This window comes from Pleurodeles waltl, chromosome 11 (genome assembly GCF_031143425.1).
Source record: "Pleurodeles waltl isolate 20211129_DDA chromosome 11, aPleWal1.hap1.20221129, whole genome shotgun sequence".
NCBI lineage: Eukaryota > Metazoa > Chordata > Amphibia > Caudata > Salamandridae > Pleurodeles > Pleurodeles waltl.
In genome coordinates this window covers 540,732,854-540,750,895 of record NC_090450.1, presented here as the reverse complement: position 1 = coordinate 540,750,895, position 18,042 = coordinate 540,732,854, and the positions used below count along the sequence as shown (strand labels likewise).

The following is an 18,042-nucleotide window of genomic DNA, read 5'->3' as shown; positions in this document are numbered from 1 at the left end:
TTATTGGGAACCTACATTAGAGGACTATGTTAGAGTCCTCCTGTGGACAGCAGTATGTAGCAGATCTCTTCAGTCACCCCCTGCCTGACTAGCTGATACTTGGTAGTTGCCATGTACTGGTAGGTGTTCATAATGGTAAACATGACCTATTGAGGGCCATGTAGTATAAGTGATTTATTATGCAATTGGCTGCTGGACTACTTACAATATCATTCAGGACAAAAAGAGGTAGGTATCGCTGAGTGAATATTCTCACCTCTGGATTGGCAGCAAACATACTGTGTTACCGCTCTGTGGGTGGACACAGGGATTTAGATCATTCATCTCACCAGTCAGCATGTGCCATGCTTCTGTCCTGTACCCCTGAATCACTCTGGCTTCCTACTGTTCAGATCAACACAGGCACAGGGAGATAGGGAAAGCAGAGACCCTCAGGGATGACACTACCATCAGTTCAATATGTGCAGTAGCACCAGGTCCCTGTGGTGCGAGGGTCCCTCTGTGTCCTAAATGTGATTGCCTTTTGCTATCTAACCGGACAGGGGACCCATTTGTTTATTGCTAAGTGCCAGTGGTCCTTGCCACACCACTGAAAACACATACATACGTGATCTATTCCCCAGCACCCAATCAAGCTCAAGGCCCAGCTGCCTATTCTAGTACACTGACATTTCCCATGTGGGTTGCTAGCTGGGGCTGCGTTTAGAGCTAGAAGGGCTGACATGACCCATTCTTGCACCAATAGCCCCATTGTAGGGGTGGTCTCTTGCAGTGTGGGCTGATTTTAGTTTTCAGTACGCCCTGGTCAAGCTCCCTCACTACCCTATGCTTTCCACACTGCACCCAAATGCCCTCAAAGAAACACGTGCACACACACCCATCGAAGCACCGACAGGGACAGCACAATAAACCAGTCCTGTAAATATGGAACCCCGCTCTATTTACGCACAAAAACCTAGATTCGGCCTCCAAAGGGGCTCAACCCCAAAAGATTACCAGCAATCACTTCTACTCCCTCAGAGGCAGCCATCAGTACCAAGGGGCTTTGTACATGTCAGACACTGCACACATCACACTACTCTCGCCTGTCTCCCTCGCGGCCTCCAGCTCACTCCTAACAATGCTGTTAGCGCCCTGCATAGATTCGCATGCCCACATGTGAACGCTCAGTGCCTTACTTTCCTGTGGCGTGCAAAGTGAAACGCTTTTGCGCATAAATGCTGTGCCAAGCGATCCTGCGGGGGCGTGGGTGTTTTCGGACACTTTCGTTCCCGCATTTGGAGGGACAGTAGACAATTCGCATTATTAATACACAAATGCAGTCCGTTTTCTTTACAGAAAACAGTACTGCGTTTTTTTTTAGTTGTTTTTTTTTAAATGATTTCTATTTTTTCTACCATTGTTTAAGAGTTGGCAGTGGGCCCATGGCCTGCACCTCAACAAACTTTATTTTACATCCACGACTACCAAACAGTAAGCTACCTAAGCGGCTGGAGCCAATTTTAAGTACACAGTGCAATAACATTAATGTAATCAAAAGAGGTAAGTACTTACCGCAGTGTTTTCGAACAAGAGCTGCTACTTCACATGGCTAGAAAGAGAGAAATCAACAGGTCACACTTATATGTCTGGTAGGTCTTTTCTTTCGCAGAATAGCCCCTTTCCCTCTGTTCATTTATTATTTGCTTCTGCAGTGTCTGGTGAGAGTTTGAAACGCCATTAACAGAAGGTAATTGCCTGCACCCTATTATATTTCCAAAGGCGAACGAAAGTACACATATTGAGGCTGAATAACAAGTATATCATGAAAATGCTCCCAGAATGTTTACTAATATTAGTAGGCCATTCTTATGGAGGGTAGGAAGGATTGGGAAAACTACTTCAAAGCCAGTGTTGTCCTAGGAATTTTGGGGCCCAGTCAAGACATATTTTGTAGGTCCCCGTTAATAAGAGCTTTGAAGTGCATTACCAATTTTCTGCTAATTGAAGCCAGTAAGGCGTCTAACAGACTTTCAGAAACAGTCTTTACACAAAACAGTTGAAATATGTCTTTCCAGGGCCCCCCAAAACCCTTAAGATGCCACGGGGAAAAACAATAAGACACAGAGGAAGAAGTAAGCAGAGAGGAGTAAGGTAGAAATTTGGAAATAGACAGAGATGAGCGAGATGGAGAGAAAAGTTATTTTCCCAGGTGGTCTCTTGGAAGGTGGCAGCCCCGAGCTATTACCAACTCTGCTCATGCCATAAAACTCTCTATTCTAAGTGTCCGTTTTTTATTTATGTTTTTCTGTAAAGCCCTGCATTCTACAAAGATGCAGACTCTGAGCACTAGGTGTAAAGGTGAGGCAATATAAAAGTCATATGAACAAAATGCAAAGTTCTTCTTGTATGCAGGTATTCATTTAAGACAGATTAAAGAATAAACAGAGCATGACTCTTCTTTGAATCCCTGTCATGAATCACAATCTTACTATTGTAGGATGAATGCTAAACCCTCACAACTGAGCCCAGCAGCAACAAAAAGTCTCAGGTATTTTAATTATTATTTAAGACAAGATGTTGAAATTAGCAGGAATCAATGTAGCAGGAAAGTGGTAAATTTGCATCCGTTGATTTATGTCTACATGTAGATTTTCTGCTTTATGGTGTTCATCAACATTTCAAATAGTACATGTAGAAGGCTGCATCAGGAGAAGGTATGCAGGTGCAGTACTGGGAATTACAGGTAATTCTTCCCTCCGGGTTCCATTCCACCTGTGCAGAGTTCCCCATAACAAAGAAGTCCACAGTAGGAGCCTTTTGTTCAAATTCACACTATTTTTTATCCCAAGCAAAACCAGTTTTCCAATGGAGAAAAGCCTTCCCCGAAATCCACACCAAATGTTGGGGAGATCCGATACCCTTTGAACCCTGGCAATGGGGTTAGTCCAGCCTGTGGCTGAGTAAATCTCTGACCTCTTCTAGGGTGGGGAAGGGTAGGATCAGAGTTGAGGAATACCCATAAACGTACCTGTTTGTTTATGTTTCCAGACTTCCAAGGCAACACATGCCTCGTAATGCCCATTACCTTATGTACACGATAGTTATTTTCTTAATAGTTTTCTTGGGGTACACTATGGCTGATCCAGCTAGTTTGTCACCACAAACTGGAATTTCTGTTGCATTTTCTAGAAGTATTTATTTCATAGGGAGATATGAAGAGAGAGGCTGGCTTGTCGGAAGATGACATTTCCAGAAAGACTAATACTTCTAAAACAAATCTCAGTTCACTGGCCTTTGGAAGACAGTAACCTATTGCTGCCGCAAGGTGCGTTCTTCAAGGCAGGGCTAACAATCTCTTCAGGCTGGTGACCACGATCTACTCCCTCCTCCTATCAGCCCCACACCCTGGCTTCAACCAATCAGCCACTGCCAGACCTTTGCTATCTCCCTTTTGGGCCTTGCTGACAACTTTAGCTGTCAGCCAGGCTCTTGTAAAAACAAAAGCAAAAAAATATATGTACATATACATACAGAGAGGAGCTTTAGTTCAGCTCTCTTCAGTCATTGGAGTGTTCTACTGTTATTCACATTTTGCCTCTGCCCACAGCGGCATACTTGGAGAGGCAAATGTTCAACACACTTTAGCCACTTGCTCTCTTGCCCTGTGCTTGACGGCATTTTTCCTTATAGCTTGCATATTTTGAGGTATAATAATATGTTGTTTCTAAACATTACCATTTTCATGAAATTAACAAAACTCCACGAAAAGGGCCTAAGCAAAAATGCCTGACTCAGTATACTCTTGGAAATCTTTCCAGAAATGCAAGAAATAGGGCTCATTCCACCAGGTTTAAGGTTGCTACTGCTGCCCTGGCAAGCAGAAAACCTGTCCTTCACATCTGCCAGGCTGCCATGAGGGTGTTGATGCACATGTTTACAAAGCACTTCTGCCTTGACACCCAGGTCCAGAAAAGGATATTTAGGCTGCTTAGTACTGCAAAACCTTTTGAGCTGAGTCCACTTCACAACCCGCCACTTTGGAAGTTACTGCTTTGGTAACTATTCTAAAAGTGAGGAATAATCACCAGAATAACAAGTTACTTCCTTTAGGAAACGCCCTTTCTGGTGGATACTCTATCTCACCGCAGATTCCACACTGCCTTCTTTTGCCACCAAAAACGGTCCCAAATTAGAGATCTGCACACTTTTACCTACATTTGCGTTGTGCTCCGTGACCGAGAGTGCAGAAAGTATCCAAAAAGAAACTAAAGTCGATGCAAAGGGTGGTGCTTATATGCAGCTCTGCTCCGTCACTTCCGGGGCCAGAATAAAGCTGGAGCTGAGAAGTACAAAGCCACCTGGCAGGGCACGGAAGCACTGTATTGAAGTTTCCAGATTCAGTCTGGTAACCGGAGAAAATTGTAAATCTGAGGAATCTGTAGTCAGAAGTATCCATCAGAAGTAGAGTGTTTGTAATCAATACACCAAAAGGGTTTCACAATAAACCATCCCCAGCCTACAGACTTTGATAGAGGTATTTTCATAAGCAATACACCCCTCATTACAGGCTTTCTCAATGGGTTCTTTACAATCAAGCACACACTGTCATAGGTTTTCATAACATGGTTATTGAGGTTCAACAGGCAAGTAAATTGTCAGGACCTCATTAAAGGTTGTCTTGACTTTGCTGCAGAGGTACTGCAGGACTGGAATTTAGATTACCGACTGGTGTCTCCAAAGCAAAATCCAGCTGTGTTTTTTCTGAACAGGGGAATAACTGTTCAGACCTTGATTTACTGGATGCCTTTTCAACATTTCTGTGAGAAAAGAAAACATTTTCCAACTGTTCTGAGCAAACAGATAGGCCCTCATTACGAATTTGGCGTTTTTTTTGGGCAAGACCGCCATGCAAAATGGCACCACCATACTGGCTGTGGTGGCGGTATTGCGACCGCTGGATTACAAGTCACAAAACACAAACCGCCCAAATACAGACACAAAACCAATATCGCCAGGCCAACCCACGGAGAAAGAGTGACTGATCAACAGCCGGCCTGCCACGACGAGACCATTCTGACCATCATATTATGAGGCAACCTCCAGCACAGCGGTACATGCACGGTGGAAACCATTGGCAGTTCACACCGCGGTGGAACAAAAAGGCACAGAGGAAAGTAGCCAACACCACACTGGCTGGTTCAAATATCCTACACCTGATAACCATACCCACACCTGACTACGCCACAATATAACACCCCCCAACACACAACTATCCCTTGCGACAAATACGAGCAGTCACATCCACACTCGAGACAAAGCACCACCCCAAATATAGGAAGCAAATATCACACAGCACACACTGCACAAATCAACACCACAGCTCACCAGCACACACAGCCAAACACCCACATGAAGCAAATATCACACAGCACCCCCGCACTGCACCCAACACGCACAACACATACCCACCCCACAACATGTTACGCCAGAAGCACCCACGGTTCACCGACAATGAGTTGCAGGTCATAGTGGACGAGATCTCCAGAGTAGCGCCACAGCTCATGGGTGTCCAGGTACAGAAAACATCCATAGCCAAAACAACAGAGTTATGGCAGAGGATGGTTGACAGGGTCAACACAGTCAGCACATACCCACACACAAGGGAGGACATCAGAAAGAGGTGGAACAACCTCAGGGGGAAGGTCCGTTCCATGGCATCCAGGCAGAGGATAGCCAGCAACAAGATCAGCGGTGGGCCCCCACCTCCTCCCCTTCAGTTGACAGCCTGGGAGGACATCATGCATCCAGAGGGCTTCACTGGCATCAGCGGAGGTCTTGACTCTGGTAAGTCAGCAATAATCCCCAAGCACCAACCATCCATGCCCAGCATGCCTCCCCACCACTCTCCAACCCACTGCAAGCCCTCCACTGCCCCATCCCAAACACCCCACAACCCTCCTCTGCATGCCACACCACCCCACTCCCACCATCCCTACTCACACACCCCTAATGCACGGATGTCAACCACAATGTGAAGAACCACAGCTCCCACAATCCAATTCAAATCAATGTCTGCAGTGCAGCAGCTGTCACTGCCAACACTGGGAAGCAAGTCAAGCCATTGCATGCATCACAACAGGGACATAAGAACTACAGTCACACAACTAACATCTACCGTATCCATCCACAGGTACCCCTGCCACTGACACCAAGCAGAGGATGCCAGGCTCAGACAGCCCACCCCAGGATGACGGCCTCACTGGATGTCTGGAAGAGGACGACTTGCCTGGGCCATCTGGGGCCACTGGACAGTCCACCAACGGCACATCTACCCTGGACACACCGGACACCCCTACCCATGTGGCAACAACACTACAGCCAAAATCTCAACCCCAAGCCTGTACCCAAGGGACCCATCAATCAGAGGTGTGCCCCGTAGTACAGGGGCCAGAGTCAAGGGCACCCACCCCAGACAATGAAGGCCCTGCTACTACTGGGAGTGAGCACACTGTGCCAGGGGCACAGGAACAAGGGGGCAGGGGTAGTGGGAGGGGAACCGTGGGCCAAGGGTTGGGACTGCCACACCAACTGACTGCCCAGGAGGGCCTCCACCAAGTCCTGGGTATATACCAGCACACCCAGGACACACTGGCCCAGATCCTCGCTACTGTCCAGGAGAACCAGCGGCTGTAGGGGCAATACCATCATGAGGCCATTCAACAGTGGCAGGCCCACACTACCACCATGGCCATGGCCTCCACAGTAGGGGTGCTCAAGGATCTGACCACTGTCATGCGCGAGTCCACCACCCACCAGCAGGCCCCTACCACTGACCACATCCCATCACAGCCCTCCACGTCAGCTGCAGCTAGTTGCATGGAGGCCCTGCCACAGGACTCGCAGGACACCAGCAACCTGACCCCTGTAGCTGAGGAACCTCCACGCAAGCAAGGATGTCCAAGTAGATATCCAGCCAGACATAATGGCCAGACCACAACCACTGCCAGGAAGTGAACCTCTCCTGAACATTCTCCCTTGTGTGTCACTGTGTCACCCTGTTGACTGTCCACTGCCATATCTCCGTCTACCCATGGCCAGCAGACTGTACCTGGACTACTTACAGCTGGCCTCACCACTCTGATAATATCTGCTGCCAGGACCCCACTCTTCACCCCTTACACTTGCCCATCCCAAATAAATGACAATTGATCACAGTTCATGTCTACATGTATATTTGCCACGAGTACACATGGAACTGCCAATGCATGTACAAGTGGCAACCCATTGCCCAGCACATTAATAGGAGGGTGACAGAGGGGTAAGCAAAATGCCGGGAGGTCGATCATAGAACAGGCAGTGGCTGGAGATATGTGTCAATGGAGGCAACAGCCCAGGCAGGGACCACATGACACTACAACATTGTCCTGAAAGTAGAGCAAGATAGGGACAACAATCACTGTAGGAATCACAGATGCAAACTCCACACAAATGCACTGTAGGAACAGGTATCCAAGGCAGATATGCCAGTCAGGTCCACAACCATATAGCCAGTACCAACACACAAAAACAACACATACCAACCCAATGGTCTCACCCTCACAGCACCCAGTGCCAGACCTGACCATTTACCCACTGCCACCAACAACAATGTGGCACTGTCACCCAATTTTGACTCCCAGGATAGATGCTGCACAGATGCAACAACCCTGTGTGGCACACACATAGCACTTGAACTGGCAACTCAGGAAACATTCGACATACATATTGATGGCACTAGTGCACCAGCACAACAGCTGGCTGACTATAGGCCTGACCTGTACACTGTGGCTACTTAAGTCATGGGCACACGTGACCCCCCCCAACCCACCCAGAGTCAGAGCTGCAACCAATACCGTCAGTGGTCACAGACAACAGGTGGCATCAGGGACAAGGCAGACAGTTGTAGATGACATATACCATACAGTTTACACATACCTGCATCTCAGCCAAAGTAATGTCAAATCAGCTCCGCCCTGGAATCAGCTGCATCCTCATCATCCTCCTCTTCATCACTTCCCATGTTCCTTTCATCAGCCACTGGCACAGCTACCCCCTCCCCTGCATCCAGCAATGGGAATGTGACGCCTCAGGGCCAGATTGTGCAGCATGCAGCAGGCCACAATGATCTGGCACACCTTCTGTAGGTTGTAGAGCAGGGCAACCCCGGAAACATGCAAACAGCGGAACCCGGCCCTCAGCAGGCCGATGCATCTCTCAATGACCCGTCTCGTACGACCATGGGCCTAATTGTAACGTCCTCTGCAGCTGAGGTTGGATGCCTCACGAGTGTCGCGTTCCAGGGCAGGTTGGGATAGCCAGTCACCTGTGTACGTAGAGGGAAGAGGCATGTCAAGGCTGGGAGGGCAAAAGGGCAGGGACACAAGGGTGCAGAGAGGTGAGGGACACACATATGCAGGGGTACATACTGATGAGTCAGGCCCGGTCTCTCTGGAGTGTTCTGCAGGATGTAGAAATCATGCACAGAGCCTGGGTACCTGTCCGTCACCTGGGAGATGTGCTGGTCTGCGAGACACACCACCTGCATATTGACCGAATTAAAGTTTTTGCGGTTTCTGTACACCTGTCATTCCTCCTGGGTGGCACCAGAGCAATGTGGGTGCCATCAACGGCCCCAATTATATGTGGGACTTAGGCCACATTGTAGAATGCAGCCTTGATAGTGGGTAATTCTGCATATCGGGTGAACCTGATGTAGCTGGTCACATTATTTATCAGGGCACACAGTACATCCCTCAGGATGTTGCTGAACATGGGCTGTGACATCCCACTTGCGAGACCCACTCTGACCTGGAAGGAGCCTGAGGCAAGGTAGTGGAGGACTGACAACACCTGCACTGTTAGAGGGATGGCAAATGGCAGGCAACAGATCCGGCTCCAACTGGGCCAACAGTTCCATTATGGTCACACGGTTCAGGCGAAAGGTCTGGATGATGTGACGCTCCTCCAGGGCGGCAAGGTCTACTAGGAGCATGTACACTGGTGCATTCCTCTTCCTCAACCAGACCAGTCCATCGTACCTGGGAACAGGAAAGAGTTGGTTAAATGTTGTGCACCATAGACTGTGTCAGTGGTGTTTATGTGGCCGCAGGCCAGCATATGTCACCCATAACGCACTTTTACACACATTACACATTGGATATGTAAAATGGTAGCAGCCTGTCTGCATGCATAGGACAGGTGGAAATGAGATCATCCCACCGGCACAACACTTCAAGGCGGTAGGCGGTCAACTCACCATTGGTTCAAACAGTTGCCAATGGGAGGCAGAAGCCAATGGTGATCGATACTGGAGGTGATCTCTGCAATGGCAGTGACCGCCATTTCATGTGCTCATGCTCACTTGACTCCTGAACCTCGTGCACTGAAGACCTCCACTACGTGTGCTGCTGTGTTCTGACTCTGGTAAATAAGATGCCACGTCCTGCAGGAGACAGGGCCCCAGCCTTTACCCAGGAAGAGTTGGAGCGGCTCGTGGATGGGGTCCTGCCCCTGTATGGACAGTTGTATGTGGCACCAGAGCAGCAGGTGAGCGCAATGTCTTTGTCCTTTATGCGCGCATGGGGATGGGGGCCTTGCTAGGTGGCAGTATGCATGGAGCATGGACATAGGTGATGGGCCTAAAGCTACGTTGGCTGACGGCGTGTGGGTGTGGAAGTGTGATGTGGGCTGTCCACTACTGTCCCAGGGATGCCACTCTACATGACGGTGTCCTCCTGTATGTGTCACCCATGCAGGTCAGCGCCCATCAGAAGAAGGGGATTTGGGGTGCCATTGTCAAGCAACTGCGGACACTGGGGGTCCATGCCCGGCAGAGCACCCACTGCAGAAAGCGGTGGGAATACCTGAGACGCTGGGCCTAGAAGACTGCAGAGGCCCAGCTGGGGATGTCCTCCCAATGAGGCAGGAGTGCCCGTCGGACCCTGACCTCCCCTTAATGGCCCACAAATTGTCAGTAGCCTACCCTGAGGTGCACGGGCGCTTGAGGGCAGCACAGCAGCCACATGGGGGTAAGTACTCAGACTCACTTGCAATATGTATTGGCATGGTGGCTCTGGGTGGGCACCACTGGGTATCTGTGGTGCGGATGCTAGGTACAATGATGTCCACTATGGGTTGTGTCCATCAGGACAAGATTGGCATCACAGGTGTAGGTAATGCTATGTAGTCAGTATTGGCGGGGCAGACTCTTCCAAAGTTGTAACTGTTTGGCCACATACTAGCTAGATGTGCTTGCCAGCTCATGGCAATAGAGTTTTTAGGCCTGGTGTGTCAGGGCATTGTGATTGGGCCTTGGCAAACACTGTGCCAGGGGTAGATCCATGATCTAATTCAGCTGGCAGGCACTGCATGTGTAGTTGGGTGGGTGCACCAAGTGGTGACAGTGCTACTTGAAAATAGCCAAGTAGGCTGCCAACCAGCTGTGCAGGATCCTGTTGGGTGTGCAGTCCTTTGCATGCCTGTCTCAAGAACCATGGGTAGTGGGCAGGTACTAGACAAGTGTGGCGGGTATGACACTCCTCATATACATGTTTGCATCAGTCAGACCATCAGCGGTTGACATGTGCATTGTTGCGGTTTCCACCATGGTGTTCCCAAGTTGTAGGATGTTCAGGGGTAGGCATAGTGTATCATGGCATGGCATCAAATGCTGATGTTCTACCTTGTGTGACTGTTGTGCTGGCATTGACCCATTGCACCCTGTCTCATTCTCAATCCCTCCTTGTCCTCCTCTGTCTTTGTGTGCATCAGCATCATCTGACGAAGGAGAAGGGGCACTGGTGAGTGGGGAAGCTGCAGTCAACAGGACCCAGGAGGCTGACACCAGTGGAGCGAAGGAGACCAGTGGGATGGAGGGTGCCATGGGGGGGGGGGGACTGGATCGATGACTACATCTTATGATTCCTCCTCCGATGGACGCTCCCTGGCGGTGGCGGACCCATCTGGGACCATCCCAGCACCATCCTTGTCCGCCACCCCCCATACCAGCACCACCCTCCCTGTAGCTCCCCACCCAGTTGCCCATGCCCACTCACCCAAGAGGGTGGGCATCTCCTTCACCACAGGCACCTCTGCCCCTACGCCAGCCAGCCTTGCTGCCCTCAATGAGGAGGCTATTGACCTCCTGAGGTCCATCTCTGTGGGGCAGACAACTATCAGGAATGCCATCCAGGGACTGACATCCCTCATGCAACAGTGCAATGCGTTCCTGGAAGGCATTCACGGTGCCCTGTCTGGCATACAAAGATCGTTTCAGGCTCTGGCCTCCTCCTTGATGGCAGCCAGTGTCTCTTCTACTTCCAAACCCCCTCCAGCTACCTGTTCCCATACCCACATACCACTCTCCCCGCCCATCCAAGGCACACTTACTGACCCACATGCATCCACACCAATAGACACGGTATGCAAGGACAGATATAAGCACCACAGACACCACCACCGCCATGTACACACTCAACAGACACATGCAGACATAACAACATCCGCACACTGCACCGTAATGCTATCTGTATTCAACCACCAACTCCATCATGACCACTGCCTCTATTGTGTGCTTAGATTCAGGTGCAGTCACATCAATGTTCAAACCGTTTGGGCCTTGGCAGACACCAGAGCGGATACCTCATTAATTCATGGAAATCCCCAAAAGTTTACAAGTCAGTGCTACACCATCACAGGGTTGGGTGGAAAGCAAACCCACGCAGTGCAGACTAATGTTCAAATGAAAATAGGGGGAACGCCAAAATGAGAATACACTGTTTTGATTGTGCCCCTCCTAGAGTATATATTGGGAATTGGCATTTTGAAGGGGATGACTCTATAGTTGGATGATGGTTGTTATCAATTTGGATCAAAGCGATACATTTCAGTGGCAGCAGTGAGGGTGGGTCATGTGAAGATACCCCCAGTGAAGGTGCCTCCAGCAACCAAGGTGGTTCATTGGAAACAGTACCGATTTCCAGGAGGGCATGAGAAGATAGGTAAGACTATACAGGATTTGATAGATGCAGGTGTGGTGGCCCCAGTCACCATTGAGTGGAGCAATCCTTTTTGACCCATTGCCAAATCGGATGGGAGCTATAGGATGACAATCGATTATCGCAAATTGAACATATATACGTCCCCCCTGACTGCTGCAGCCCCCAACACCATCACTTTGATTGAGAGGATACAAAAACATAAAGAGACCTTGTATGTAACCATTGATATTGTTAATGCTTTCTTTTCCATGCCATTGGCACCTGAGAGTCAGCAGCAATTCTCCTTTTCACACTGTGGCAGATAATTCAAGATGTTAAGGCTGCCTATGGGGTATGTACACAGGCCCACCATCTGTCACCGGCTTGTGGCAGAACACCTGGAAGAAGTATACATTTCAGGGGTGCAGTTGTCTCATTATATTGATGATGTGATGATTCACAGAGAAACTCAGTTGGACAGGGTTGTGGAACTTTTGCAAAGCAAAGTGTGGATGATCAATCCAGATAAGACACAAGGACCCTCTCAAAGTGTGAAGTTTCTGGGAATTCAGTGGAATCAGGGACATAGGGAGGTGTTGCTGCAGGTAAAACAAAAGATACTAGAATTTGTCACACCCCGTATTAAGCAGGAGACTCAGCGATTCATTGGATTGTTTGGTTTTTGGAGACAGCACATCCCTCACTTGAGTCAGATTTTGGCCCCTTTGTACAAAGTGACTAGAAAAAAAAACACGGGTTTGAATGGGGAGAGCAACAGCAGTGTGAATTTGAGTTGGCAAATGAGGCAATTCAACAGGCATTAGACTTATGGCCAGTACAAGAAGGAGACATCGAGTTACATAACGTTCAGGAGCAATATGCAAATTGGAGTATGTGGCAAAAACACGGAAGAAAGAGGGTGCCCCTGGGCTTTTAGACTAAAATATTACCAGATGCTGGGGAGCGATATACTCCCTTTGAGAAACAGTTACTGGCGTGTTACTGGGCTCTAGTGGATACTGGGCAAATGACCCTAGGTCATAATGTAATTTTGAGACCTGAGATCCTGATAATGCAGACAGTGATGAGTTCACCTAAAACTCACCGGATAGGACATGCACAAGAAGCAAGCGTTATTAGATGGAAATGGTACATACAGGACAGGGCCAGAGTGGGACCAGCAGGGAGAGTGGCCCTGCATGAACGGGTGGTGCAGGCCTCTGTGCAGGAAGATAAGGTGTTGCAGGAAGTGCCCAAGATAAAAGAGTCCCCCGTGAGGTAGGGTGAGCCATTTGAGGCCTTGTCCCTGAGAACAGGAAGCATGTATGGTTTACCAATGGTTCAGCCAAGTATGTGGAGGACAAAAGACATTGGAAGGCAGTGTCATATAATCCAGTCACCAAGAAGCTGCTTTCCACTACAGGAGAAGGGAAGAGTAGTCAATACACAGAATTGTACGTATATATCAAGCATTAAAACAGGAACTTTCTGGGACATGTCATATTTATACTGATTCTTGGTCCACTGCCAATGGATTAGCCACCTGGCATTTGCCAACCTGGCAAATACATTCCAAGGATGTGTGGGGCAAAGAAGTGTGGCAGGAAATTTGGGAAGTGCTAGAGCAAAATACCGTTACTGTGCATCATGTAGATGCTCACTCTCCCACCAATTCAATAGAACAATGGTTCAATTCCTTTGCAGACGACAAAGCCAAACTCTCAGAAGCAGATTTGTCAATGCAGGATTCTGACTTGGTTGGGATGGCTAAATGGGCACACCACAAATGTGGACACCTGAGAGAGAAGGCCACTTAGAGGTGGGCAAAGATAAGAGGGATGCACATTCCCCTAGACTTGATAAAAACAGTGATTATGCAGTGTCCTATTTGTCAACACACACACTAGAGATCTGTCCCGCAAACTGTCAGAGGTCAGTTGGGGAGAGGGAAGTTGCCGGGGCAGATATGGCAAATCAATTACATGGGACCACTACCGAATAGTCGCGGGTGTCAATACGCTTGCATGGTGGTGGATACTTACTCTGGATATTTAATTGCATTCCCATGTAAACGTGCTACTCAGTTCAATACCATTAACACTCTGGACTTGTTAATGTTGTATTCTGGAGTCCCACTCCAAGTCCAGAGTGATAACTGGACACATTTCAAAGGTAAATTGGTGCAAGATTATTGCTCACAACACAATATTGACTTGATTCATCACATTCCATATTACCCACAAACTGCAGGATTGATTGCCAGAATGAACGGTTTATTAAAAGCCCAATTATGAAAACTAGCAGATGGTACCCTGAGAAATTTGAGAGACCATTTGAATGAGATCTTATTGATACTTAATAATAATAGACCTTTGACAAATCCAGAAACACCATTAATGTGAATGTTAACCCCAGCATTACAGGTACAACCTCATGTTGCAACCATTACTATCATGTATTGGGAGACAAAAACAGGAGCCTTAGCACCTTATCAAGTCCCACCAGAATCTACAGGTCTTGATTTGCATGCTTTGAACATGTACAGATTGAAACCAAGAGACATGGCGCTTCTTGAAACAGGTGTTGGAATACAAATTCCCCGAAGCACTTTGGATTGATTGCTCCTCAATCTAGGTTGGCACTCAAAGGTATTCAGGTCTTGGGGGAAATGACTGATGCAGACTAATAAAGAGAAATCAAAGTAATTCTATTGAGCAGTGGAGATGCTGATTTGATAACACAACCTGGAGACAGAATTGCTTAGATTGGTATTATTCCAGTGTATGGAGGAATAGTTTAAAAGGAGACTGCACCGGCCCTTCCTACTGTATGTATGTGGGTGTTTGCGGGGGGTTGGTTCAACTGACAAAAATCCTGGTGCTAAGGTGTGGGTAGAATCCCCATATCATCCTCCGGAACCAGCAGAAATTATAGCAAAGTGCAAGGACAATATCTTGTTAGTCATGAAACTAGACACGAAAAGTGGGAGCACATACCAGCTGACAAATGTTATTTGCGAGAATGGTCATAATTGTCTCTTTTACAGATCATTTTACGAGGTGTCTGTGTGCTAGGACCCCCTTTAGGCGAGTGCGAGTGGGGTCGGAAGGGACCGAAAGCCCCCAGCCCAGACGTAATTGACCAACTGAGCCAATTGACACCTATACTGCACCAAAATGAAAAAGTTTGAATTCATCTAGCAAGCACTGTGCTCAACAGATCAGATTTATGCATGACAAATAAGAAAAGTACCATAGATGTCATCTCAACGTATTTAGTCGCCATACCGACTCCTGCCAGCGTTTTGCTGCAAATATTTAATGCCACCAACAAAGATGGAGCAGTGCAAGAAAGTGACGTTTTGAAACACCACACCCTGCGAATACTCTAGGTTTTGCCAAGAGACCACAGATGAAAAATTAGATATTCTAACACACGTGATTACCTAACTATTACTACCGGTGATGTCTGCTACAACTTAACTTGCGACAGTTACAAAATCGAAACGTGTTGAAATGCACCTTGAAGCAACAACATAGTCTCCTCAAGAGATCCCATGGGAACATTAAGTACTATGTCAGCAAAGAACTGCTAAAACATGTAAAAAGGTTCCCAACAGAACATCTTGTAAACATATTGTGACTGCTGCTAGTCACATCTAACACATTTAACTACCAGCAGGGTGGTTGTTCTCTTGTGGAATATCACCTATATGCACATACCTGCCAATATAACCGGAGAACCGTGTGCTTTTACACGATTAGGACTTATGATGTTTCCATTTCACTCCCTATGACATACTCAACACACAAGGGAAGCAGTTCAATTAAGTGAAGACTGTGACTCTGAAATTCAGTTATTATCTAAGTCAGAATATGTGATCTCGAGTCTTTCTATAGTAGGAGTTCCAGAGTTGGCTGTTTATAATACTCAATTTATTAACTAACTAGCATGATTGATAGTTAAAAATATAAACAACACATCTATCACTCTGTCAGAGTTATTATTAGATATACGAGGCACTAGAAAAGCTGCATTGCAAAACAGGGCAGCCATTGAATATTTACTGTTAAAACACGATCATGAACAGAATTCACGATCACGATCATGAACAGAATTCGATGGCATGTTCTACTTTAACCCGTCAGACCATTCTAAATCTATTCAAACCCACATTGATGCTTTGCATGAATTGGTGAAGGGAGTAAAGCAAGATGCAGACAAAAGGTGGTGGGATTGGTTAGTTAGCTGGCTTCCCCATTTAGGCTGACTTAGGTCCATTTTAGGTGGAATACCTGTAGTAATTTTAAATATAATAATGCTATGTTGCTGTAAACAATGCATACCTAACTTAGTTATTGTGTTTGGACCAAAAAGGGTTACTTTTAAACCAGTATGCTATGAGAGTAATTGGTCAAAGTGTTGAGTGTAATGCTATCTGTATTTAACCACCGACTCCATCTTGACCACTGATTCCATTTTGTGCTTAGCTTTAGGTGCCGTCACATCAGTGGTGCAGGGTTTTTCCACATAGAATGTGCTTGCGCTTTTTCTCACCTGCACCGGATTACACTGTGTCGGAACATAAAATGGGGTATGTGGAAGGTAGACATGATAAGAGAGTCTCAGCCTGGGAATGGTTTCAATGTTTTCATCAAGGAAAAGTGCTGCTCCTCTGTCTCTGGAATGCTCATGGGGCAGGGCCCATTCCTTTGCATATTTTTGATGCAGACCGAGTACAGCCAGCACTTGAATTTCACAACCGAAGGGAGTGGGAGACTGCCAGAATCTTCCTCTTGAGTTTGTTTAAGGTATGTAAGGTGGGGGAACTTGGCACTCAGGTAGAAAGAGCTCGCCTGAACGTGGAAGCATGTTTCAGAGTCAAGATCTCCCATGTTGGGAATATCTCCTTCCTCAGCTGTCTAGAGTTCCTCAGCTTGATACAGGCAAGGATGAAGAATTCAACCCTCATGGTGATGCATTTTTATTCTTAATTATCTAGCTTGGCTGTGCACATATTCGTATTCACTGCATATATTCATTGTTGATGTATTGCACTTTTTCTGTCTGTCATTGTTTAACTGCTGTGGGTTTTTTGGCATTTACACATGTTTTACTGCATTCAAGTTAAACGCTCTTGTTCATATTTTTGTGTGCTTTTATTTGATATATGGGAAGTGTGTTAAAACATTTATTACTCAAACAAAAAAGTGCTGCATTCTTTGGCATTGTTTTCCTCTTTGTTTGAAGCAAAGCACAACAAGGCATAACCCTTCTCCACTGCTAGGCACCAGGTTCAGCAGGTGAAGTTCATGCCAGTGCAGTTTCTCTTTGCCAGTTCCACGGTGCAGCAGGGAAGTCCATCTTCCAGTCCAGACCAGATCTGATTTTCATGGTGCCAGGGGTGCTCTTTTATTCTCCGAAAATGCTGGATGTGGTCAGCAGCCAATGGGTGCATGCATGGTTATTCCTAGATTTCTTTGACTGATGCTGTTGTTTTTTCAACTCTAAGAGTGTACTGAGGCCTGCTAATCATACCTCGGTGTCAGTGTTTTGACCTGAAAACATGTACTTTACATTGGCATAGGCTAACTTACCTGTAAGTCCCTAGTATATGATACCCAGAGCTTGTAAATAAAAGAGTACCCGAGGAGTTGCAGCACTGGTTGTGCCATCCTGGGTGAGACAAGAGCAAAAAGTGCCTCCCAGTCTGCCACTGCAGACTAGAAGGGCAGTTCAAACTGCTAGCCCGACTCTGCGCTTTAAAAGCCATGGCAAAGCCAACTATCCCCCAGAAACATGTGGAAGTCAACCCTATGACAGGCGTACCTAGCCCTAAGGCAGGTCGCAGCATATTTTATAGACAGAGCATGTATTTTACATGTTCTGAAAGTAAAAACATGCAACTGTTGTTTTTACTGTGGAAAGACTTGGGCCGTATTTACAGAACTATTGTGAATTGGTATTCAGTTGCATACTGAATACCGGTCGCAAAATAATGAAAATGGAATGTAAGAAACTAATTTGCAGCCCACAATTTAGT

General features: G+C 47.1%; 1 protein-coding gene across 2 annotated transcripts in view; it reads right to left on the bottom strand.

The window, feature by feature from the left end:
• Positions 1 to 1,311: 1,311 nt before the first annotated feature.
• The window catches only part of LOC138265860 (collagen alpha-4(VI) chain-like), a 946,529-nt gene continuing 929,798 nt past the window's right edge, over positions 1,312 to 18,042 (bottom strand). For both annotated transcript variants that reach the window (XM_069213964.1, XM_069213965.1), the window contains one exon: positions 1,312 to 1,591. In XM_069213964.1, coding sequence (XP_069070065.1) covers positions 1,394 to 1,591 — 198 coding nt within the window. In that variant the 3' untranslated portion in view covers positions 1,312 to 1,393. The remainder of the gene's footprint in view (positions 1,592 to 18,042) is intronic.